The sequence below is a fragment of the Sander lucioperca genome, chromosome 20 (assembly GCF_008315115.2).
Source record: "Sander lucioperca isolate FBNREF2018 chromosome 20, SLUC_FBN_1.2, whole genome shotgun sequence".
NCBI classification, from domain to species: domain Eukaryota; kingdom Metazoa; phylum Chordata; class Actinopteri; order Perciformes; family Percidae; genus Sander; species Sander lucioperca.
The window spans coordinates 12,695,803-12,721,304 of NC_050192.1; the positions used below are offsets into that span (position 1 = coordinate 12,695,803).

Here is a 25,502-nt window from a genome sequence, read left to right on the forward strand (position 1 = left end):
TACCTGGGCAATTAATCCAAACATCACTGGCCACATTTACAATTTTTGCAGAAACACAGCTGTTGAAGTATCCCTGCTTTTCCCGAGTTAAGGCAGTGATCCCAAGGGCAACGATTCACCAACTGCCAAAGCATGGTGGGTACATTACTGTCAGGAAGTTATTTCTGATCCCGCGTCTCACTTTTCTGCCTTTTGGTTGCTTTTACATTGCCCGAAAGAAAAAACACACTCGCTACTTTATCGCTACCGTTTGTCACAACGCTGTGTCTCCCTTCAGAATAAAAGGCCGGCAAAGTAAAAGGAAGATTGTTCTCTATTCCCCCGATCAAACTAGTGTACATTTGCATAAAGGAATACACAATCCTTTAAAAAGGAAGAAAATCTCAAAACACACACACACACACACACACACACACACACACACACACACACACACACAGCAGAACAAACATTTAACATACATTTCAGCCCAGGAGCCACATAATCTTTCATAAAACATAGATTATCTTGATTCCAGTGAAGACCATTTCTGTTATGTATTTTTTTTTTAATTTCTTTTTTTTTTTTTTTTTTTTTACATCAACTTTTGGTCTTATACAGCAAAGACTGGTTTCCAGAGTATTCACCATCGTGAAGACCCAATCTGAAACTTTTAACTCAAATCTAATCTTGTCAATTGTAAAGATTTGTGGCTTTGACAACACTGGAATTATCGATGAAAAAAAATCCATTGTTTACATGTTAGTCTGAAATTTAAAACAATATTGAAAACATCTCTTTGCGAATGGTTTTATCCTCCCTCCGTGAACAGAATTTGTGATTTTGTGGTATGATTGGACCTTCATGATGTGAATGCTCTGTGGCCAACATAATGGCAAGTAGATAATCATTTATATACCTTCAGAGATGCACCCATAACATTTTATTTGGCAAAGTAAGAGTACACAATATTCAGGAAGTACGTGATAGATGTTGGCCTTTTATAATTTGGGCCAAAACTACTAACTAAAAACAAGAAAACTGGGGAAAATGAATTCCTTCATCACCCATAATGACAGTGTGTTTATAACCTTGTTTCCAAGTAGCAGCAACATTTTAGCTGCTTTCTGTCAATGTTATCGGTGCACCATTATAAACCATAATCATCATTTTCTTCCTTCACATAAAAGACAAAGCTAAAGTAGATTCAGACATGTATTTTTTTTTTTCTTAACAGTTATGTACACAACTCACGGAGCACGGTCATTGGTGTGGCTTCATATTTCTCTGTCTCTCTCTGTCATCATCTTTCTCACTTTGACTCACCATGGGTTCACTCCACATGCAGCCGCCAGGAGCTCATTCACAATCATCTTACTTGCTTTTGTGTCAGCATTGAATAGTCCGCTGACATATTATCTATCAGCAGCCAGTCGCATTCTTAGGTTGCAGTATGTCTAGCCTATCAGTGCAATATGCCGAAGTTCAATTTGGGGCAGTGGCACATGGGAGTGAACGCACGGTTTATCATCATATTTGCAACTTCTATCCCTCGACATGTCTGTCATTAGTTGCTTACTGTACCTCACACACATTTTCTCATCTCCCCCCCCCCACCCTCACCCCCCCCTCTCACACTCATGGGGTGTTCGCCGTTCATCAGTGGTGTGCAAATTTCCAAATTCTTCCCCCACTCTGTTGGAGAACCAACAACAGCGTTTTGGAACTGTGGGTAAAGATCTGTGAATTTTAAGGGAGTCTCGGGTTTTTAGGAACGTTTTGGGGAGTTGTCACACTTTGGGAGAGGGATCTATTAGCAGTGTACACCGCCTCCGTTTTCTGGGGTTGCGTCGGCGCCCAAAAGGAGGAAGGGTTGAGGGGAGGGGGTTTGTTTTGGGGTTAGGGTGGAGGGTGGGGATTTAGTAGTGCTGCGCTCAGTCCAGCAGCACATTAAGCTCGCTCTCTTTGAGCTGAGCATTGTCTCTGACTTCGTCAAATGTGTACGTCTTCACAATCTTTCCGTTCAGAAAGACTGTGTGCAGCAGGTCCTGGAGATGAATAGAAAAACAAGTTGGAGGGAGGGTAAATAAAAAGAAACAGGGATACAGAAGGGCAGGTGACAAGGGAGGGAAGGAGGGGCAGAGCAAAAAAAGGGGGAAACAGAACATGTGAAGGTAAAAAAAAGGGGCAGGTCAGTGTTGCTGAGAAGATTTTGGTAGACTTTAAAACATGTTTATGTACAGAAGTGTCTGTGTGCTACTGTAGCCTTTTAACTCACCACGCCATACTGCTCCAGGTCGCCCTTGCCCTCCTCCAGGGTGACAAAGTCGCCACTCTGTGTCCGGTGCAGAGACAGGCGACCCTTCTTGGACCTCTTGTTGGGGTCTGCCACTGGGTCCTTGAACACATTCACCTTTTCCCAACACACAGAAAAGAAATATTGCATTTTAAAACGTAACAGGAATTTCAAAACATGGGTTCAAGCAGAGATCTGTTCCGATTTATCAAAGGCTCCGTCATATATAAACTGTCTCAAGACACTGAAAACCAAGTTTATGGCTAATTGAAAGTATTTAACAAAGACATGCAACCCTTAGGAATGAGAACGTACTTTTCTTTCTTCTACTTTCCAAAGACAAACAAAAAAAACAACTCTTGGCAGGTCATCTGCAGACTCTTGCCAACTTGTAAATTGTTTATTACTCACTGTTTAACTAACACAACTGTTACAAAATGGTCATGAAACACAATAACTACATTCTCATGTATCGGTACTCACCCCTAGTCCGTTAGTGACCACATAGCTGCATTTGAAGGAGCAGTTGAGCAGATCTCGGGTCAGTTTCTGCAGCAGAGCCCCGCCGGACCCAAAGGAAATGTTCTCAATGGACCACTTGTGTTGCTTCATACCCTCCACTATCTGTGGGAAAACGCACAAAGTAACATTATGTGAGAGACACAACCTATTGTCATGGTAGTGTTGTGTCTCCTAGTACATTACATGGATAAGTAGCATGTTTCTATACCTCTTGCAGTGTGTTGATATCAACTCCGTCTCCTTGTATGACTCTGATATAAGGAGGGAGAACCTTATAACCTTTGGAGTTCTCCACTGGCGGAAACTTCTTACCCAGGATCTCCAAAACCTGACAGAAGTAAAAGAAGAAAGGAAAAGTAGTACAGAAAGGGGGGGATTTAGTGTCCTGGCTTGTTTTCTAAGCCATTCTAATTAAAAGCCAAGCTGTCTCCGTGACTACACCTTCAAAACCGTATCGAGCGGATTTCCTGAGTCTGGTCGGATAACCAATGGGGCATCTGCACTGCGGGCCACTATCAGCGACCGGAGGTCTTCTCCCCAGATCTTCTCACATGCGTTGTAGATGTCGTAGCTGTCGCTGACGATTGATACGGGCACGTTGGGGAACTGCTTGATGATGTGCTCAAAGGCATCTTTTTCGTGGTCCTTCCCCCACGCTGTGATGGTACTGAAGAGAGAACGGCAGATAAATCCTTATTCTTTGTCCCAGCAACTTCTCTTCCCATATGATTGATCAAAACTATAACATATTGTGGACAACAACTGGGCTTGGTTAGAGAGTGTTAGGGTCATGCTTTACATCAGGGTTGTCAAACTCTATTTCACTACGGGCCACGCTGGAAAATGAGAACTACACCAAAAGGCCAGACATGTATAGTTCATTGACATGCTTTTATTTAATTGAAAAATTAACATAGTTTTGACTGTATTATTGCATGTCTCATATAGTCTTCTCACTTATGGTTTGGTCGACATAAAGTCCTAAAAAAAAAGTTCCTTAGAGTTAAGCAAATCAAGCAAAACGATTACATTTTTAAAAGTATGCTACCACACAGCTGACTCACAACAACCTGTTTCACAGCCTGAATTAGCAAAGTTTCAAAGTCGGCAATCTGCCAAATTGTGCTTTAAGTGTCGCATAATTACAGTTTGAAAAACCGTTTCCTGTCTTTTTGGTCTGGCCCACAACTAGGCGGGCCAAAATGTATTGTGAACCTAAATTGATATGCGGGCCGTATCAAAATTTGCGAGGGCCTGGATTTGGCCCGCGGGCTTTGAGTTTGACACATGTGCTTTACATGAACAAATAAAAACCATTCCATTCAATCTAAAAATAGAGAAGGCAAAGAGTAAGAGGTTCAACAGCAATGAACTGCAGGTAGCAAGAACTTTAGATTTGTTATCTGTTGGGAAGAAAGATGGGAGCAAAAGAGAAATTGAACATGAGGAGAAGCACATTAAAAGGTAAAAAAATGTTCTCATTAAACAAGAAGACTTAAGACAGTCACAAGACATTCATCAAATGCTAATACCAAAGATCGTCCAGAAGAGGGCAGTGCACTCCAGGTTTTAGTCTTGGATGAAACCAAACCGGTCTTTGGTGTTTTTTGCCCCCCCCCCAGGAAGGGCAGCAATGGTTATGTTTAGGGTTAAGGTTAGGGTTAGCTGCCTGGAAGGCGCCGTTGGAGGCAAAAAACACCATCGAGCAACCAAACCTGGGCTAAATTGGATTTTCTTAAGGTTAAAATAGGTGTGATGTAGCCATCTTAGTTACCAGATGTTTTAAAAAGGCAATGACATATTTACCCAAATTACAAAAAAAGGACACACTGTTTCTACTTTTCAGCAGTCAAAGCTGGCCCTGAATTCAGTTTTATGTGCTGAGGTTATGAGCTATCTGAAATGCCTTCCACCACCCCAATACAATGAAGGTGCCTGAAACTTTGTTTCTGTTTAGGAGCTACTAGCTTCCATGTGAAACCTGTCGAGAGTACACAGGGTAAACCTCACCTAGTTGGAACTCTGTCAAGATTTAAAAAAAAAAAAAAAAAAAAAAAGAGAGATACTATTTCACACAAACAGACTTGTTCTAAATTGTACCTCTGATTCAGTTTCCGTACAGTGCAGATCTGACCATTACTTAGTCTATGAAACTAATTTTTATTTCTTCCCAGGCCATTTCTGTTACAGTGAAAGTTTACAGTAAACACTGGAGAATACTCTGAAGAGCTCTGAAGTTGACACACCCCTGCTCTAAAACACCAGCCCATTACCTTCCTTCTACATCAAAATCAATGCGGAATCACTGTGACTCCTCCCTCTGGGGTAGAAACCAAACAGACTTTAGGAGGGGGGGCCATTACATAACCATTACTATGACAACTTCTGCCACCATCCCACAATGCACTCGTGCGAGGAAGAAGGGTGCGCTGAAGCAGCAGTAACTGCCCTGGTGGCAAGGAAGAAGTGACTGTGTGCATGAGAGTGAAACAGAAAGAGAGAAAGTGTGTGTGTGTGTGTGTGTGTGTGTGTGTGTGCAGGATAAATGGATCAATGCCATAAAACAACACCAGAGACATGTGAGGGGCATGTGCGTCAGTGCAGCAGCCAATCAGAATCTTCACATTCAGCCAATCGCAGCCCATTTCACAGTCTGAGATAGATGAACCAGATAATTGGTGTGAGGGTGACCAAGCTCTAATCGGGGAAGCAAATCAACACCAACCTCAGCCAAATGATGAGTGCATTTTCACCCGGGCTGATAAATTCCCTTTATCAACGGCTTTGTTGATTAACCAGCTGTTGTTTGAAACAAGTTTTCTATTTTGGAAATTAATTTGGCTTGTGCGTGAAAAGGTTTGCTTCCAGAGCTGGCTCTTAGCCAAGACGTGGACATTCTCACCAGAGATGAATAGAGCCGAGGTGTGCCTACTGTATCCTAGTATTTTCGGGGAATATGTGAACACGTGGCTTATGCTGATCCTTAGCAATCTGCACAGGAATTTAGCAACCTCCCGGGGGCAAAATGTTATGCATAAACGTTTCTGCCAACCTTTGCACATCCCTTAAAAGAGAGTGAGCACGTTGGCAGTCGCCCATGATTACTTGGAGGTCTTATACTACTGGTGTAATGATTAAAGTGGGTGGTGAACTACTGCCCTACATCTAAGTGGAAAGTTCTTCTTCTGTAAAACCATGAAACACTCTATAGCTAAGGAATGTGGGCTACAAGGAGAAACAGGGACAAAGCTACAATGAGCAACATCAAATAAATAAAATGTTGAGAAAGGCGTCTACCTGTGCTCTGCAGCAGGCACTGAGAAGCCTGGCACAGGGTCCTTGGTGCCGTAGTACTTCTTAATGACTCCGATGCCAGCGACCGTGTCTGTGCCCTTGAAGTTGACCAGATGGGCGGAGGCCCCGATGCCCGCAGTCTGCAATAGGAGGGAGATTGTGTTATGGGAGATAAAGGGCAAAGGCGTCCCGTTGTCCCCATGTGCGACTCTCTCTGGAACTAAAGGGGGACAATGGCGGCATGCACGAGTGCAGCGGCTTACGGCTCTCTAGTATGGTGCTCAGTATGGAGTTTTTTTTCTTGTTTTTGGTAGTTGTTTTGGGGCAGTGTCAAGCAAATTATGTCTACAGTCCTCAAAAAGCCACCAAAATTACACATGACTGTTGTCACCCTGGTCACCCACTGTTTGAACTCTTAGGGAGACGTTACAGATGTCTAAAAACAAGGACTAGTAGATTTAGGAACAGCTTCTTTCCCAAAGCAATAACAGTCTTAAATGAAGCTAAACTTTTTTAATGATGCAGTTTGCCCTGTTACTCAGCACTTTATCCACATTAGAATATTTATTATCCACTTAGTGTGAGAGTGGGCAAGTTGTGTTTTTATGTTATGGTTAGGATGTGCTTGCAGGAAAGATGTGTTTGCTATGAATGATGGGTGAGATGTATTCGGTACATGTATGTATGTATGTGTGTGTGTGTGTGTGTGTGTGTGTGTGTAATGAATGTGTCGTGAGTTTATATATATATATATATATATATATATATATATATATGTCATAAGACAAAAACATTAAATATTTGATTAAATCCAATCCCACGGTCCACTCACTAGCTTTTTCCAGAGCTTTCATTCGTAACACACTGTGTAATGTGGTTGAAAGGTTCAGGAAAAGCTAGTTAGTGGACACCTTGAGTCGGGATTGTTTTGTCAAACTATTATTACCAAAGTCCTATGGTGCGGATGAAATTTGAACACCTACTAAGTACTAGGTCAACAGACGTATCTCCGTGACAACTGAGCAAACTCCATCCCATGGTGAAGACTGTGAAGGCTCAGGAAAATGCTAGTAAGTGGACCGTGAGTTGGGACTGTTTTATGAAACTACTTTTTCCAATGTCAGGAATTAACTTTCAAGCTTAAAAAAAAATGTGAAGGTTTCCACCGTTGTAGGGTTAAGCTCAACGATATCTACTGTATTGTATATAGAAGTATACCTCTTGTGAGGAGACGCCCCTGTAGCCAAAGTCATGTAGTTTGTATGCTAGTCCCTCCAAGTTCCCAGAAGTCTCCTGGAGGTACTTGGCGAGGATCTTCTTCTGCTCCCTGGAGTTGGTCGCCACAGTGATGGGGTACCAGATCTGAACCAGAATGGTCTGATGGAGGGAAGAAAGGAGAGTCCAGATTACTACATTTTATTTTTATTTCAGGGTGTCAGACTGTTTCACTAAAAAGCTTCATTTCTTCTAATTTCCCCACATGCACCAATGACTAACAATACATCTCAGCAAAAAAAACAACATTGTATTCAAGCCTATTAAGCCTATGTAAACATTTATATGTGAACATTAAATCCAAGTTACATCAAAACAGCAAAAGTTGCAAGTCTTTTCAGCACTGAACTGACCAATGCATGTTTGGTCCAATCACCCCACTTTCCCAGTATCAAACTGGTAGTAAACCCAAAACCAACACTCAAAGGGATTAAAGGGGGCTGCTCATTCATACAAGACAAACTCTGGAAAAAATACATTCCTCAATGCCTAATGTCAACTCTGGACCAGAGTCACAGATTTTGATGTAAAAACAAGTGGCTTATCTGTACTCACCACCACCACCTGGGAAATGTCATGAATACACACTTCCTACCATTATAAGTGTACAGCACATGTGTGTGTGTGTGAAGGTCTGCCTGTCTATCCTCCTGAACATACATCCATCTTCAGACAAATAGATACTTTTTTAAAAACTTTTATTTAACCAAGAATGACTCTGATGACCGCTGGGTCATATGGGATGTTGATATTATTATGAAATGACACACTGTGTTTGCAACATGAAGCCATGTGTGTATAACAGGAATGATAGCTAAGTACGTGTGTGTCAAACCTCATTAGCAGCAGATAAAGAGAGCAAGCATGACAAACATTCAAAACACCAGGACGTACAGCCCTCTTTCCTCCCTCCACCCTGAGAAAAAAAACTTAGCCCTGATTCCTCACTTCACTTTGCCTACTAATACTATGCAGTCTGTGTTTTCACCCTATAACCCTGAGCAGGGCACATGCCTAATTATAATCTAAACCATAATATGGACTCATGTGACTACACACACACACACACACACACACACACACACACTTCTCGGTCAAAGTCCCAGAACAAAATGGAGGAAGATAAGTAACGAGAGAGAGGGGGGGGGGGGGGAAACAAAGAGCAAGAAAGAAAAAAAGAGGATATGACAGAGAGAATGACAAAGAAAAGAAAAGTGAAAGAAGAAGGGAGAGCAAGAGTAAAGGGGAGAAATAGCCCAAGGACACCAGGCTGAACGCTATGGCTAATTTGACATGAGCAATGAAGAATGACTGTGTGTGTGTGTGTGTGTGTGTGTGTGTGTGTGTGTGTGTGTTTATGCATGTATTTATATCAGCCGTGGAGCGTGTGTGTGTGTGTGTGTGTGTGTGTGTGTGTGTGTGTGTTTTGTGACTGTGCTCTTGGCTGTGGGTGACCTACGTTCAAGCACTGCTCCCTTTCATTGGTGTATTTGTCATAGTTGACTGTATTTGTCAAATTATAGATCTGAAATTAGTCAACATTCAGGAAACACTGGATTTGCAAAAAAAAAAAAAAAAAAATGCTGAGATATTTCAGTTAACAAAAGACAGACTTATACCCAATCAAAGACACATTTGTAATTTGTAATGAGTTGAATGTGTCTGCAAGACTTTCACAAATGTTCCACTGTACAGCTTTTTGTAAAAGCTTTCTTTTTGCATCAATGGATTGAAACAGAGAAAGCTTGTTGTTGTCGTCTAATCATCTTGGAAAAATCGCTGCATGATTCCGCTGTGGCAGAGGTCAAACACGATATTTATGAATGGGGCTGACATGAGGAAGGAGAGACAGAGAGAGCATCAGTCAAAGGGAGCAGTTAGAGAGAGAGGCAGACATAGTGAAGATATCGCTAATGGTAAATGAATTTAGTTCTGCAGAGTCATTGAGGACAGTCTGTTCATGCAGCATTGAGTTTATGAGATCTTCCTCATCTCGGCGAGGACAAACACACACACACACACACACACACAGAGTGCATTAGCTCGACGTCATAAACGCAGCACTAAGAAGGCTGCATTAGACACCAGACTGCCTGCTTCAAAAACAAAAAATCAATTTCACTTCTGCTGTACTTTTTCCTCACATAAAACACTTGCTGTCAAGTTTGTTTGTAATAAACATGCTTCGATGTCACCTGATAACTCAACTAAACCCACAGTATGAATATGATGAATAAAGGATTAGTTAGACATTTTGGGAAATATGCTCATTTGCTTTCTTGCTGAGGGTTAGATGAGAAGATTGGTACTACTCACATGCCTGTACAGTAAATTTGAAAAGTGTAAAAACGACAGTTTACTGGGACCAGTTGCTCTAATATCCAAAAGGTAGAATACCATTCACGTTATAAACCGCACCAAAGCAGCTACTGTATGTATAAAAAAGAAAGAAGGCTTGGAACTAAATCTTTTTGAACCTAGTGGCCCTTCATCTCTGGCACAGTTTTCGAGTTAATTAAAATACAAAGTGAATAAAGTTGACACACATTCTTTACAGTTCAGAAAAGGTTCAAAATGTGTGATGCCTCAGGAAACAGAACATTGGTCAAGTCAAGGGGTTGATTTTAGGACTGAAATTATTTCTCGGCTTGCTCTTGCCCTTTTCAGCCAACTTGTGTGACTGACTCTGTTGCATTTACAGCACAATTCTAAGCAGCGGTTAAGCAAAAAGCCATGACAGGGACAGAGATTTAAGGAAAGATAAGAGGTACCCTTGGGCGAGCTGCCAAGCTATCTAGTTTATGGCTTTTATTAAACTGTTAATTCTCCGATGTAATAAAAAGGGCATAGATGTTGCTAATATTTTTTTGTCTTTAATCAATAATCAAATAAAGCCAACCATTAAATCTTACTGATATGCCTAGCAATGTAGTATTCGTAGCAATACAGGTAGCACATTAAAATCTAAACTGTTATATGAGGCCATAGGGGTGAGACACTTTACAAAGCTAATCCAGAACTGAAGATGAATAGACTGCCTGATGCAGTCTAATTGAATAATACACTTGAGTCATGTCTGGAGCCACAGTAGTTAACCCGCTATCCATTCTAGGCCCAGAGGACAAACAAAACCAACCTACCTCCACCCAGTTGGTGAGCCAGTAGCATTCAGGGTCTGTGCTCTCCACTGTGAACAGAACATTGCCTCGAGGAATGACACTTCCCTCTGGCACTGCCTTGATTTCAATAGGCAGGTGTCCATCGTATTTCTGTAAACATATATACACAAATATTCCACTCAGAATTCGATTTACATCGTGACAGTTTTCTTCTTAGTGGATTGTGCAGACTTTTATGTTCTTCAGTCCCTCCAGGATTTTGCGATCGCGCCAATTCACGCAAATTCCACCAATCACCGTGTCTTTGGTGCGACTTGCAATTCTGACCAATCACCGCAACTTTTCCGCAAATTTGACCAATAACCGGAGTTTCCCGCAACTTCAACCAATCCCAGCAGTCCCACGTGCCAGACTTTACGTTAGTATAATGTGACTCTGAGTGCCACTGACCAAGCGGTAGTGAGAGAGAGCTGGTTTCCGATATGAAGACGAGACTCGAACATCTCACATTTACCAACAAAACGTACAGCGAAAGACCGTGCAAAACATTTCAGACCGTCCTGCCAACCTGTATATATTTTAACATCGATGTACGCTGTAACCTTTTTTCACTCTAAAGTCAGCGGCTGCTCTTTTAATCCTGTCGGCTCTCTGCAGCGGGCGGAGCTGCTGCTCATACAGTTCCCCCCGCTACTGATGCGCACACGCACAAACACACACGGTAGATGCAGGAAAAACCGCAGATGAGACGACACGATGACCTAAATTGAGGACAGCTACTCTCGTTATTGTAAGTGCAATGATAAGTTAAAGTCCAATAAGTAACGTTACTTTATCAAACCGTATGAATGTGTGTCCCAGGCCAGATTAGGAAATTAACTAACAATGTAAAGATCAACAAGCCACTGACACATATGTTCAAATTTGATTCATTTAATAAATTATTATTTTTTGTCTTAAATCCACCAGCCATTTTCATATTATACCAACATTTGCAGCATCCTGATCCTTTTTGGTAAGGTTCCTAGGAAAACTCAGCCCAGAACTGTTTTATTCTCCCCGAAACAAGTTTCCTTTTTATTTTTAAATAACTATAAAAAAATTAAATTAAAAAAAATCGCAACTTTTTTTTGCAACTTTCACTGTCTCTCGCAACTTCACTGCAACAAACATACAAAAGACATCGCAACTTTTATCGCAATTTTTTACAAAAGCTCCCGCAAAGTCAGGCATTTTGGGCTGCAACAATCTAAAAAAAAAAAAGGCCGCGAAATCCTGGAGGGACTGGTTATTGAGATGACCTTAAAAAAGGAGACAAAAGTGACACACATTTGGAGTCGGTACAGTTTCTGGTGAGATTCAACCTTCAGACATTGCTTAATGCCTGGAGGCAATGTGGAAGAAAGGCAGTGAGATTATGCTCAAATTTACTCATAGAAAATTCCTGCATTTCAAACCTGGTCTGAAGTAAATGTGTTGCATTTCACACTGAAAGTAAAGTGTGCATTGTATGAAAGAAACTACCATAATACATACCACTGCCAAAAGCGAGCAATGTATGCATGATGTGGGCCGTGTACTGACTTACAGATCATCAACACATGAGTCGGTGATTTGTGAAAAACAAGACTGCCGGATGAGAGCTGATTCAGTAATGTGGTTAAGAGATGACAAAAGGAAAAAAGGAGTAGAAACTTATCCTCACTTGAGAAAATATGTGGTCAGTACAGATCACTGTGCTCTCTCCAAGGTGCTGAAACAGTACCTCTTCAAAAACAGAAACATTGTATGCACATTTTCTAAGATTTATAAACTGACAGATTAATTTGTAGTTGCTGAATCTGACTTCTATTTCAAGAATTTTACTAGTTAAGCCCTTCCCTCCTCCTATGGAAAACCACAGCACCATATGTGGTTCAGATTTTTCTTATTTTAGCGTGCAGGCTTCCCTTACGCATCAAGAAAAATGTTTTTATGAGATACAACTTTGCTACTGCAGAATGTAACCCTTATGACTAATCAGATTGCAAGCTTTCTCTATTAAGTTTGTTTATCAGGAACACACTCCTCCTGAGTCCTGAGTGTGTGTGCACAGACAGACCTCTAGCCTCTCTAATAAAAGGGATATCAATTCAAATATTAGTGTCTCCTGGCACCTGCTGTGTGTATGTACACCTGAATACCTAGTCCCAACATCCAACTTTTCCCTCAATAAACCCATTCCTTGTAAATAGTCTCCCATGGATGATTCTTCTCACAAATATGCATAAAAATTGCAATTGCAAAGTATCACCTTGAAAAAACGGTTTTTCAGGTCATTTTCTGCAGTCTCTTACCTCCAAAATGTAAGTCCACCCCTTCTCATTGAAAACATCGTCCTGGAAGTGTTCTCTGTATACCTCCTTTGCCTCCTGGATCTTCTCTGGGGTCACTACCTTTCCTGGAGAGGAGGAAGGGGAAAAGAAAGGGGAAGCACAAGAAGGTTCAGAAAAACATGTTGGAGAAACACACACTGATAGAGAGAGAAGGCATTGGAATGCTACTCTACTGTCCACTGTTGTAATTCAATTAGAAGCATCCCGTGCATACTGACACACCAACCATCTCCTTGTCTCATTTCAAGTTTCAAGACCATAGAAACGGTTGTACACAACAAACCACAACAAACCACAACAGGGAAAGATATGTACAAATGCAAGCGTTTCTACACAAAGGCAGAATTAGTTACCTTTGGACAGAGCCAGGGTAGCTGTTTCACCGCTTCCAGTCTTTATGCTAAGCTAAGCTAACTGGCTGCTGGCTCCAGCTTCAGATTTACCCTACAGACATGAGAGTGCCCATCTAACTTTTAGCTTGAAAGCGAATTTTCCAAAATCTAAAACTTTCCCCTTTGACTTGATTTGTTTTCTTCCAAAGGCTTTGGTGGGAACGCGTTTACATTTGTCAACCTGTCTCCAAAATCTTATTAACATTGCTCACTAAAAGGCATGACTACCTGTAATCTCAAGGCTAAACCACTTCTTTGTTTTCAAATACTTTCCATTTTGGGAGAATGAAAAACTATAATGTAAACAGTTGAAACTCCTAATAGTGAAGTTCGTTTTTTAAAACCTAATATGGTGGTTTGGGTAAGCAGAAGTTGTGCTTTCAGAACGAAGATACAGTTAGAGAAGATTAAAATTCACTCCATGATGACTCCCGTCTAGAAGAATCATGATGCAAAATTGGTTTCATAAGCTGGAGGATCAAGGATGCATCTCTAATAGTTGGGCTAATCATTAAGCTCTGAGTGACGCTCCGCGCAGACAGCTGGTCCTTCTCCCTCATACGGTGAAGGAGCAGCTGTGCTTTTGTTTTCTCTCTCTCTGTTCTCCCTGGCCCTCTGTCTCCCCCGCACCATGAAATCCTCTTAAGAGACAGGAGGGAGATTCAAATCCTTCTCTTTCCGTCTCTCTTGCTCTCTCTCATGCCTCTCAGGATCACACTGATGAACTTAAACATCCACCTTTACAAGCTTGAGTTAATTGGAGCATTAACTATATTGGATGCGTTATACTTTGCCTCATTTCAGTCTTTAGTTTTCTCCCTTTCTTTTTTCTTCTAAACCTGCAGGGTTTGTATTATGCTCTGTAAAGTCTAGTCAATGTGAAGCACATTGTACCCTTTTTCTTTCATAAATGAAGGACTGCTGCTGCTGGCCACAAAAAAGAAGCATCTGCCCTGCTGAAGTGTCCTCAAACAATGCTCTCAATCTTGAGGAGCTCCAGGCATGCAGTTAAGCTGACCCTGCACTAGTCTGACCTTGTACTGGAGGCAGGAGAGCAAAAAGATAAAATGCTTCCAAGGAGACCAATAACGCACCACAAAAGACTTTTGGTATGTGCCCTAATTGCAAACTGAGCCTCAGTGGACAACAGAAGAATAATGTACTGGGCAGCTCCTACAGAATGGTGGTTGTAGCATTATGTGCGTAGTTGACTTTAATACATAATAGTTTAAAAAAAAAAAAGAAGAAAAAAAAAATGAAAACTGGGTTATGTAATCCAAGTATTGGAATGTTACCCTTATTTCATTTATTAAGTTGACTGGAAACCCATTTATATTACCACAAGCACAAGTAATCATTAACAGAGGTGGTGGATTCATAGGGAAAAACCTGCAAGTTGCAAAGTCATTCAGTCTGGCAGTGTTTGAAGCTCCTACTGGGTTGGAGGTGGGCGCTTCAGTGTCGTGTTCAAGGGCACTTTTATTCCATTAAATACACAATACTGAGCAGCACAATTTAATTCTAAGTCAGGACTTACCTTTTAGGTATTTGTTGAGGATGTACTGTAGGCCATAGAAGACGGTTTTGTCATATTTGACTTTTCTGCTTTTGGTGGGATCGGTCCGCTTCTCACGACACTCAAAGTACGAGTACACTTTACTCGTGTTGGGGGGGTACTGTTTGTAATGTGTTACCTGCAGAGACAGAGCAAATGGCAAGGAGATGAGACATGTTAGCATGGCCATTTACAATAAATAAACTGATTTAGAATAACACTAATAGAACATGCATGCACATAAACTACTGGCATAACTGACTAGGGCTGGGCAATATATCGATATTATATCAATATCGTGATATGAGACTAGATATCGTCTTAAATTTTGGATATCGTAATATCGTGATATGACACAAGTGTTGCCTTTTACTGGTTTTAAAGGCTGCATTACAGTAAAGTGATGTACTTTTCTGAACTTACCAGACTGTTCTATTATTTGCCTTTTCCCCACTTAGACATTATGTCCATATTACTGATGATTATTTATCTAAAATCTAAGTGTGAAGATATTTTGTTAGAGCACCAATTGTCAACCGTAGAATATCGCTACAATATCGATATCGAGGTATTTGGTCAAGAATATCGTGATATCTGATTTTCTCCCTATCGCCCAGCCCTATAACTGACGCTCATATCAGACACAGACACACAAATAGACACACACGCAGGACGCTTTTTTGTTGGACATCGGAGCAGTTTTTTGGGATGCAGGGCAACAATAAATATATTTGAATAAATCAAATTTTCATGCTTGGAAATGAAGGAATCTAAGAATTCAGTAGCTCACACAGCATCATAACTCAAAGATTACGGAGCACTGCCATTGTGGCATTTTATCTGCGATTAGAGAAAACATTCCAGTTCAACAAAAGACCCCTCAATAAATCTATTGTGTTAAACCAATATTTCAGAACTAAAATGTCACAATTGGGACGAGGCATGTCAGACTTTTCCCACACAGACACGCTCTCCATTATTCAGAAAATACCACCCAAGTGCTGTGTGTGTTGCTAGTGATCCTCTAATCTAATGTCAACACCTAAAACAGTTAAACAGTTTGGTTAAAACCAAGCGTGTGTGCAATCAAGTACTGTGTGAGACATGTCCAGGCATGTTTCACACACAGAGAAAGCATACACTGTTTGAGAGGAACTGCATATTAAATATAGACACACAGAAAGGAAAAGATAGTGTCAGTGTCAGCTGGAGCCATCAGGCCATCAATTAAATCCCAAATGAGTCCAGGGATTGCCACAGAGAGTACACCGGGGCATTTGAAGAGCAACTTCCACAAATAGGGTTGACAAGATGATAGTAACTGCTACAGCTCATTTACTCCTTATGAAACCTAATATTTGCTTTCAGAGTAATCTGCTTTCAATAGCCATACAAAATGTAGCTTAAAATGTGAAATGGCAATACATTTACAACCCCAGGAGGCCAGAGATGTCAGGGGTTCAATCTTAGCGATGTAATAAGCTGAACTCACTGAATATCGATGGTTAAAGTGCAAGTGCCTTCAGGAAATACTACTATAAAAGAAAACAAAGTGCAGATCAGTGCTACAGAAATAATTAAGTGATGAAGGAAGAGATTTTACTACAGAAAATACAAGGCCAAATATAGGTCATGGGCTTGTTCTTGATGTTACTACAACCTTGGGAAACATTTAATGTCTCACCATTGTAAATAAATAAAAGTAACGTTGGAGCCGCAGGTATAAACCTGTGAAAATGGCCTAAAGGCTTGATCCCAATCTAGAAAAACACGCATCATGTACTGTATGAAAGGGGAAAAAAACAACTCCTGGCTCATTACAGTTTGTGAAGAGAAGAGATAAATGTCAATGAACTACTCAGTGTCTTTGACCCCTGTCTGTCCTTTCCTCTGGGCTTTCGAGGACTCAAAATAGAGTTCGACACACAACATGACACTAGGCCTGACCACGTGTGTGTACACATTCACTGGCCCACATGCATATACACAAACTCGGCTTTAAAAATCACAAATCGCAATGTTAACAGTCTAGTCCAATGATGTTATTCACTCTTTATCCAATATAATAGTATAATGACACCATGGACCATCGTTTAATAAAATGGAAACTTATAGTTTAGTATAAATCATACAGCAATGTAGCCTTGCTGATATAGTTTTATTAAACGGAGGTCTGGCATATTTCAATGTGTCTGGTATGAATAGGCCTGTCACGATAACAAATTTTGCTGGACGATAAATTGTCCCAGAAATGATTACGATAAACGATAATATTGTCGTTCTGAGACCATTTTCATCTAATATAATGATAATGGCATAATAATGCAGGTACACCTTTTCAAAGATCAATACACTTTTATTTCTAAAGAATATTTAACACTTGAACTGGAAGACATTTTAAATATCAACAATATGTCTTTCATCTCCTTTAGTATGTCGTCTTTCACGCTGTTGTACAGTTCTGGAATTGCCGTTTGTGACACGTATGTTCTCCCAGGCAATTCATAGCCTACTGGCTGTCAAATGTTTGCAGCATTCCTCGAGTATTTATTTGTGCAATAGACTACAGACTCTGTACTACATTTAACAATTATTTATTAAACACTAAATATTAAATTTAAATAATATATAATTAATAAATTATATCTATATCTATGTGGCTATCTAAATAGTTCTGTTTTTCAGTCTTCATTTTGGCGAAGGTGCAGCTACTTTCTTCTGCTCCTCTGCTGTCTGCAGGTCGGAGCTTCGCGGGGACGGCCAACACCCACACCCACCCACCCACACCCACACACACCCACACACACCCACACACAAAAACTGGAGCACACACCAGACACCAGCCACCACGTCACTTCTGTTTACTGATAGCTATCGTTTACCTCAGGCTAATTAATTAGCTAGTAAGTGGCGATTTCTGGCAGCCAGCCTTCCAAAAGAAAGCACAATGAAATTAAATAACTGATCATTAACCGTTGACCGACAAGCGGGTAACGGAGTCTCAGTTCACCGTCTGGGAGCCTCTGACATACTTTCCACACTCCGTATCCGTGGACAGCTGTATGCTTGTACCGGTTAATGTTCTGTGTATTGTTGGACACATGCAGACACTTTCCTGAAACTTGCGAGACTGACAAGTATACAGCGGCGTGTATGTCCTGTCTCCACCTGCAGGTTGTCAACTGTGTGCTTTGGAATGAAAGGGAGAAAACGGGACGCTGAGTAACACAGCGGATATCGCTCATATACTTTTTGACGGCGCCTTAACTGCAAAGTGCTGCGGGAAACGCTGCTCCACGACAAACCCACTGTGCTGTGTCTCTCCCCAGACAGCACAACATCTGAAGCGTGCAGAAGCTGTTACTCATTAAGGCATAATGCTTAATGAGACCATCCCATTACCTAAATGCCACAGGTTTAACCTTCACTGTAGCCATTCTGCTCTATGAAAATGTTTATCCCACAAAATCCTTAACCCCTACATATTTACTCACTGTAATTCTGTTTGGATTTAAGGGTCAGAAAAATGTCATGTTACATAAATGTGGTCATATGCCAACACACCTGCGTTGTGGTGTTGCTTTAAAAATATGCATTGAAAAGTGATGTATTGTACACCTCCACCCTGTAAAATGTAGGGTTGGGTACCAAACTCTGAATTGTTTCGGGTACTGACCGAATGCTGTCGGTAATACAGAGGACCAATTCACTTTAAATCAAACGTACCAAATTTTGGTACCTGAGAGCACGTAAGCGCGAGCTTATCCTCGGTAGTTCCGACGTAATTCGGTCGGTACCCAAAAAAGTACAGAGTTCGGTACCTGACCCTAGTCTCATATTGGCCCTGAATTGAATCAAATCAACATTGTATCGTGGCAGACTTTGTTGATATCAGTAAATATTGTATCGTTGTCCAAAGAATCAATATAATATTGTATCGTAATAAAAAGTGTGATTTACACCCCTAACAACCACACATGGTAAACACAGATGTTGTGACAGTTGTGAATTTAGCATACTATGAGACCTCAGGTATTCAGACATCTGATCCTAAATGACTGTCTGGTAGGCTTACTGTTTACTTTTGTGTAACTCAGTTTGTGTAACAATAGCAGTAACTTCAGCCTGGTATAGCAACACAGGCGCACCTCCCCAGGCAAAGACACAACATGAAATCTGATCAGAACCACCCAAATCTTTCCTCTTCACCCTCATTTAGCTGCGTCTTGTGAGCCTTTAACTATCTTGGCATGACATGACAAGCAATGTTCTGCTTTAGATTAGATATAGAAACATGATGCAAAGGTTGTAGTGTAAAGTACTGGAAGCAGACTTGAAATTAGGAAAAACAAGTGTTGCAGCTCACAAAAGAGCATTTTGAGGGATAAAGAATGAGATACTAGACCTTCCCAATTTCTATAAAAACGAAAAATAATGCCAGTTAGGTTTGATAAATCATTGTTCTTGAAAGCTTTTTGTAGTAAGATTGTGACTGGCAGCTCTAGAAGGAGTTAACGGTGAAGTGCCTTTTCCTTAACCACTACCCCTCACAGCCGCTCAGCTCAAGACTTCGGGCAAAAAGTCACGTCGTGAGATCGATAACAGTTAGCTGGCTAGCCTGTTTATGTTTCTTGTAATGTTAGCCTTAGTTATTTATTTCTTACCTTGATTTTGGTGTCTGCGTTTCAAAGACACCTCCCCGCAGTGACGTTTCTGGTGGAGCTGTTCGTTTAATAGTCAAAGAAAGCGAACGTTTTAACAATAAACTACATCAACATAACAGTATGTGGAGTTAAACTGGACGGGCCCAATAACCTCTGAATAGTTCTACTTGTTGTTAAATTGCAATGTGAGCGGCAGCAACATTTAAAAGGCAACCGCGACTACATTGTGCCTCTGCCCTATTTCTGATACCGTGGCGGAAGAAATTTTGCCATGGCGGCCCACCAAAATAAAATCAACATAGAGGAAACACTGATCTGTGCATTAGTAGCTCCATTAGCTGTCCTACTGTACATGTTGATATACCTCATGTAAAAAAAGACCTCTGACCAAAACCTCACACTCTCAGAGCCTGGCTGAGATTCAAAAAGAGTGCATTAGGAGACACAGGTTCATTGAAATATACTTGTACAGAACTCTGTTGAGAGATATATTATATAAATAAATCATTACTCTAACCCAGTTTGGGTTTTTAACACAATACAAGTAATTCTTAATATTTGTGTACACTAGATGCAATGGTATACAGAAATAATCGTAAACTTATCAAAAATGCATCTTATTACCTCAATAATTATTTAACCCTGGAATTAATACAACCATCAGTAGTAATTAATGTGCTGTTTATGACCACAACAGCTATGATGTCTGTCCGTAAGTACAACATCTGTTCTATTAGAGTTTTATTAGCCTGACATTGTCATACTCTAGTCAGAATAGGAGTCTGATACTGCTCCATTGGGCTGTGATTATGGGGCGTGTTTCAACCGAACCAGGAAAGAAAATGCCTATGCACTCAATTGGATAGACCTACAACCAATCAGAGCAACGGAGTATGTGACGTACGTTGAGCCCCGTCTTCTTAGCGACCATTGGGGCCAGCTGATAAATTAAACTTTTGCCGAATCCTGCAGGAAGGATGGCAAAAACATATTTCTGATCGACAAATGCCTTGATCGCGGTTCTCTGTTCCTCTTTTAAAATGAATGCGCTGTCGATATCTTCTATAACAGACGCGATAGTGGAATCTACACATCTCAATTCTCCAGCGGCAACCATCTTTGTTGTAAACGAATTCAACCCAAGCGGTCTTTGGTGACGTGGTTGACTACGTTACTGTTGATCATCTGTCCATCATCGTATAAAGCCCGCCCTGACAATTTGATTGGTCCGAACAGCTCTGGTTCGAGCATAGTTACTCCACAATGGATCAAGTCCAGACCGAATTTCCCAACCTCAAATGTTGTGGGCGGGGCTAAGTTTGGCTGGCATTCAGGCTAGAGTTTTATATTACTGTGAGGAAGTGCCAATGATTACACCACTTCTTGTAATAATTAAGCTAATGGTTGGTTCATAAATGCCAATATTTTAATGGAGCTTTACAGCTATAAATCCTATTACAACGTCACCTTGTTACATCAGCCTACATTTAAAAGTTCATTGTTCATGTATGCAGTTGTTATGTGACCCCAGTCTGAACCTTTCGGTTGTAAACTTTGTTCATTGTATTTTGTTACTCAACCTCTGCTGGTGTCTTTCTATAATGTTTGCATTTCTGTCTCATCATCTGATGTACATGGCAACTGTCCCGGCAACCACCTGTTAAGTGCAATAGATACTACATCCCTTAAACTTGCAAGGGCATTTCTTCTCCATTTCCATTGTTTGTTAGTAGTAGTCTTATGGTATTCCATTGTTAGTGGTCGGTCTTATGGGACTTTAACACTACTCACTGTTATATTTGCCATCAATGCTTAAAAAACCTGCAGTCGCCTCAGCATTGCCAGATGTGTAATAATCATCGTATTTTTACGTTGATTTTGCCCTCTGTACAATCAATAATGCCAAAAGTGCCATAATGCTAATGTTAATTTGACCATTTTACAATTTAAAATTAGTTGGTTTAATTTATACGGTCTATGGTTTTAGTCTGTGCTCGCGAGCACGGCTGTCTACCTCCCACAGCAGCCACAGACAGTAACTCAGAGGAATTGATGTATTATAAAAAAGAACGGGATACAGCGTTTGAGGCGGAGCCCAGTTCATTCATATTAAAGTTGCTCAGTGGCCCATGAAGCCATCATGGAGCCAAAACGCGTATAAAACTAGGTGGCTGAGCCAGCTACTTCCGGTTTAGCCCTCCGCTAACTTGAATGAGGATTAAATGATTTAATCGTGAGGCTCTCCTAGACTTTTGAAATGTTATAGGACTGAATGGATCAAATTCTGATAGTGAAATTAGTCATTTTGCAGGGGTTTTGATAAGCCACTGATTTACAGAAGTGTCTTTCGCCATGTAAGTCTATGGGAGAAAGGATTTCATCACGTGCGGGCCAGGAGTTGTAAATCCACTGTGCCACTATGTTCAATTTGTTTCAAAGCCCAGCGCACTGCCTCGGGGCTTGCTCTGAGGTGGAGCTTAAACTTTCTCACTGCTGCAGCTTCACAATCAAAGCATTTAAACTGCTGACACATAATTTGACTTTTATTTTATTATGAAGTAGTCAGCAAATGCAATGTGTTGTGTTAGCAAGGTAACCAGGTATGCTGTGTTCAACTCCAGTTGTTGTGAATGCACCAGTAAGCCCAGCTATTTATTGATTGATTTATCTTAGCTTATGGCCTTAACGGTCTTCATGAATAATATGAACATGATTCCAGTCGTGCTGTCTAGTAATATCATTTTGTAATAGTAGACTATTTACAAAAATTGTCAGACTGATGGACTTACAGACACATAACGTTACCCCCTTCCACACATCAGCTTGCTTAACCCCACCGATGTGGGTAGATTTGCAGGCGTTTCATAAGTCGTTTCAATAAGTGTTTTGTAAAATTACACACTTACCCATTATTAGTTCTCGTGGTTATGACTCGCGAATTATAATCTTCCTCAAAATACGTTAATTTTAAGCATAGGCTGTATAACGTTATAAAGAAATATTTAGCCTGTGGTACGATCTGGTAACGCTGAGTCGACTGTTCAATAACGTTTATCGGCACCGAGCATTTCAATTCCATGCAAGACGGTAGCTGTGTCACAGAAGGCAAAAATCCCTGATGCTCTTTTTAACTTTCGGTTTCGATTTCCTGAAAGTGTGAGGCATTGCCCTATGCTGGCTAACGTAAACGTTCGCCTAGCTTCTTATTTTAATAACAATCCCCTGTGCCTCTCTGCTGCGCTCACTGAGAGCTAGCAAGCTTAGCTGATACAGCTAGCTTGATACCACTGGGACTAGCAAAGCTGGTGGGAAACCGGCTCCGTAATAAAGAGCGGTTTTATATATAAGTTGGCTAACGTTAACGTTAGCTCAAATGGGGATGCTTGGTTTCAGAATTTGGTACCCCATATCTGAAGCACCACCCCACCCCTCTCCTCCTCTTCCTCCTGCCCATTCGGCCTGCTTTAAACCGACGTAGACCGACCACAGAATGTGATGGCCTTGGGACTGATGATGAAACCACCTTGACTTTCCATTTCCATCCATTAGCCGCTCCCCTCCACCCAGTCTAGCTATCTGTCTGAAATCACCATGAGCACGGTAACATTACCTTATATGAATCGGTCGCCAACAATATGCTGAAGCCGGAGTCTCTGTGCTCCATCTTTCCCACCTCGGTTGTGAGTGAGTCGCAGCAGTCAGTGTGTTGCGTGCAGTGCTGCCGGGGAACTCCAGCCTGGTAGTGTAGCTAGCTAGGTAGGGGGAAGGACAAGCTGAGAGAACCGGGCTTGGAAAGGGGCGGGCGGACTTTCGTCACCAAAAAAGTCGAGGCAACCCTCGGCTATATTCGTTTCTAATCGGCCAGCCAACCCGATTCTACCAAAGATTGTCTACACTTACAAAGATGATCACTCAAGTATGAAAGTGAGACACCCAAGGGTCAATACGATTTTCATTTCTTCCCTTCATAAAGAAACTGTACACTTTACAATTGTTTTAACTATTCATTATATGATTAGGCTCAGCTAATGCCTTCTTTTAAATACATGAATTCGTATTTTCATTGACAAAGGATTTCATTTTTGGAATTTTCTTTATCCTCATGGAACACATCATCTTAGTAGATTTTGTATCTTAGAAAAAATATTGACAACTATATAGGCTAGGCTACTTTGAAATTAAGTTGTAGATGCTTTGGAGATTATTGAACATCTATGCAACTGACACAAATGACATATCTTAATAATTATCACCTTACAAAATAATTGTTACATTAATGTTGAAACATTACTTATTACAACTTTCAAATTGTTCCACCAGATATAATTTTTTTAGGAAAACTGAGAACAAAAGGTTAGCTATCTATGCACCTGTGAATATGACATTTCCAATGTAACATTGTTCACTCTGTTTTTTTTGTTTTTTTAAAGATTATTTTTTGGGGGTTTTCGACTTTATTTTGATAGGACAGCTAGGTTAGAAAGGGGAGAAATGGGGAAGACATGCAGGAAATCGTTACAGGTCGGATTCCTACCCTGGACCTCTGCGCATTGCGTCGAGGCATAAACCTCTTCAACCCGGACACCATTGTTCACTCTGTTTGCTCTTTGCTTTCATTTCCTCTCTGAACACAGACCTGAACCACTCTTATGTGCAGTTTTCAAACTCAGCAGAAGGGGACAGTGTTGGTCCTCTAATGCTGTTACAATATAAAAAATGACAAAAGGCTCATTTGGCTGTACCATGCATTTGTGCATACACATGTTTACAGGGTTTCGTTATTTAAGCAGTTACTAGAGTCAAAGGAAGAATTTTTATTTATAATTAATTTACGTTACCTAGTCAAATGCCCTGCACAACTCCATTAACCAACAGGAATGGCAACAGTAAAAAGTGGCCAACGTTAATATGAGAGAGATGTCAATCAATCTCATTCTGCAAAGAGGTTTAAAAAGAAGTGAAAAGACCAGTGCCAGTCTAATCATACAAAAGAAGTGAAAAGACCAGTGCCGGTGTAGCAAGCTACAGGGGCTTTAAGGCATCAGAAAGTTTTACTCTGTAGGCTATTATGAATAAAATCTGTAAAGTAGGCTACAGTGTGTTTTGTAGCATATTAAAAAAGTGAATACAAATGGGAAAAGAAAATTACCTAAAGTAGGCCTAGAGCATACTGGCTTGTTAAAAAAAGCCCAGGAGAGCCAAGACTAGTGTCAATTGATATGGGTGGCCTCAGCTTGCCCAATTAGATTTTTCATAATATTCTGGCATGTTGTGTGTGCAATTTGCCTCTTGAATCAGATTTCTGGGATTGTCCCAGTGTTCGAATGTGTTTTATGCAGCTTTAACGACATTTATGATCTAAAGACACATTTGCATATTTCCACTTTGTACACTACCTCTGATATCCCCAAATAAAGTGATAGAGAATTATTTCTTTGGCAAAAAGGGTTTTCCTCATTTTACTTCCTTCGTTTATGTGCTCGCCATCAACCCAACCAGTGAACGAGTAAACAGTAGAGAGAACTTGACAACAAATAGACTGTCTAGCAGTTTTTTAAATATCTGTATTGCTACAGGGACTGAAGTGTCGGGGTGCCTTATTCCTCTGTTGTTGTTTTTACTTTATTTTTATTTTTTTATTACTATTTTTGATTAGATGGTCAATGTCTTTGAGAAGTTACTGCAAGGTGCCAGACTGGCACCAAGAAATCAAGCTCAAAATGTCAGTCTCCTGCATTGACCACATGGCTGTGAAATACAAAATCTATATCATGCTGCGACTAAACTTGTTTATTCTTTAAATGTACTATAGGGTAGTAATTACTATTTTTTTCCATTATTGATTAATACACTTTATTTTCTTGACTTATCATGTTGGTCTATGTATGAAAAGTATTTTGGTTTTTAAGTGAGAAAAATGCCCATCACAGTTTTCTAGTCCAATGTGACAGCTTTAAATGCATTTTCTTTGATCAACAGCCCTTCAATTTACAATGATACATATTGTCGGGGTGAACATAGGCTAGGCCTA

At 40.6% G+C, this 25,502-nt stretch overlaps 1 protein-coding gene across 1 annotated transcript; it reads right to left on the reverse strand.

The window, feature by feature from the left end:
• Positions 1-211: 211 nt before the first annotated feature.
• On the reverse strand, positions 212-23,326 carry nampt1 (nicotinamide phosphoribosyltransferase 1). Its single transcript, XM_031284811.2, has 11 exons — positions 23,082-23,326; positions 14,790-14,946; positions 12,822-12,925; positions 10,507-10,635; positions 7,310-7,468; positions 6,095-6,231; positions 3,239-3,464; positions 3,006-3,125; positions 2,759-2,899; positions 2,258-2,392; positions 212-2,027 (listed from the first exon to the last, which is right to left on the reverse strand). The coding sequence occupies exons 1-11, from the start codon at positions 23,133-23,135 to the stop codon at positions 1,914-1,916; spliced, it is 1,476 nt and encodes a 491-aa protein (XP_031140671.1). The 5' UTR covers positions 23,136-23,326; the 3' UTR covers positions 212-1,913.
• Positions 23,327-25,502: the final 2,176 nt, after the last annotated feature.

Bases quoted from the DNA above. Each gene is read 5' to 3' on its own strand.
- nampt1 (XM_031284811.2), bottom strand. From the start codon at position 23,135: ATGGAGCACAGAGACTCCGGCTTCAGCATATTGTTGGCGACCGATTCA. The intron at 7,469-10,506 runs GTAGGTTGGTTT...TCCCTCCATCAG, and splicing joins GGCTCACCAACTGGGTGGAG to ACCATTCTGGTTCAGATCTG. The intron at 6,232-7,309 runs GTATACTTCTAT...CTCCTATTGCAG, and splicing joins GGGGCGTCTCCTCACAAGAG to ACTGCGGGCATCGGGGCCTC.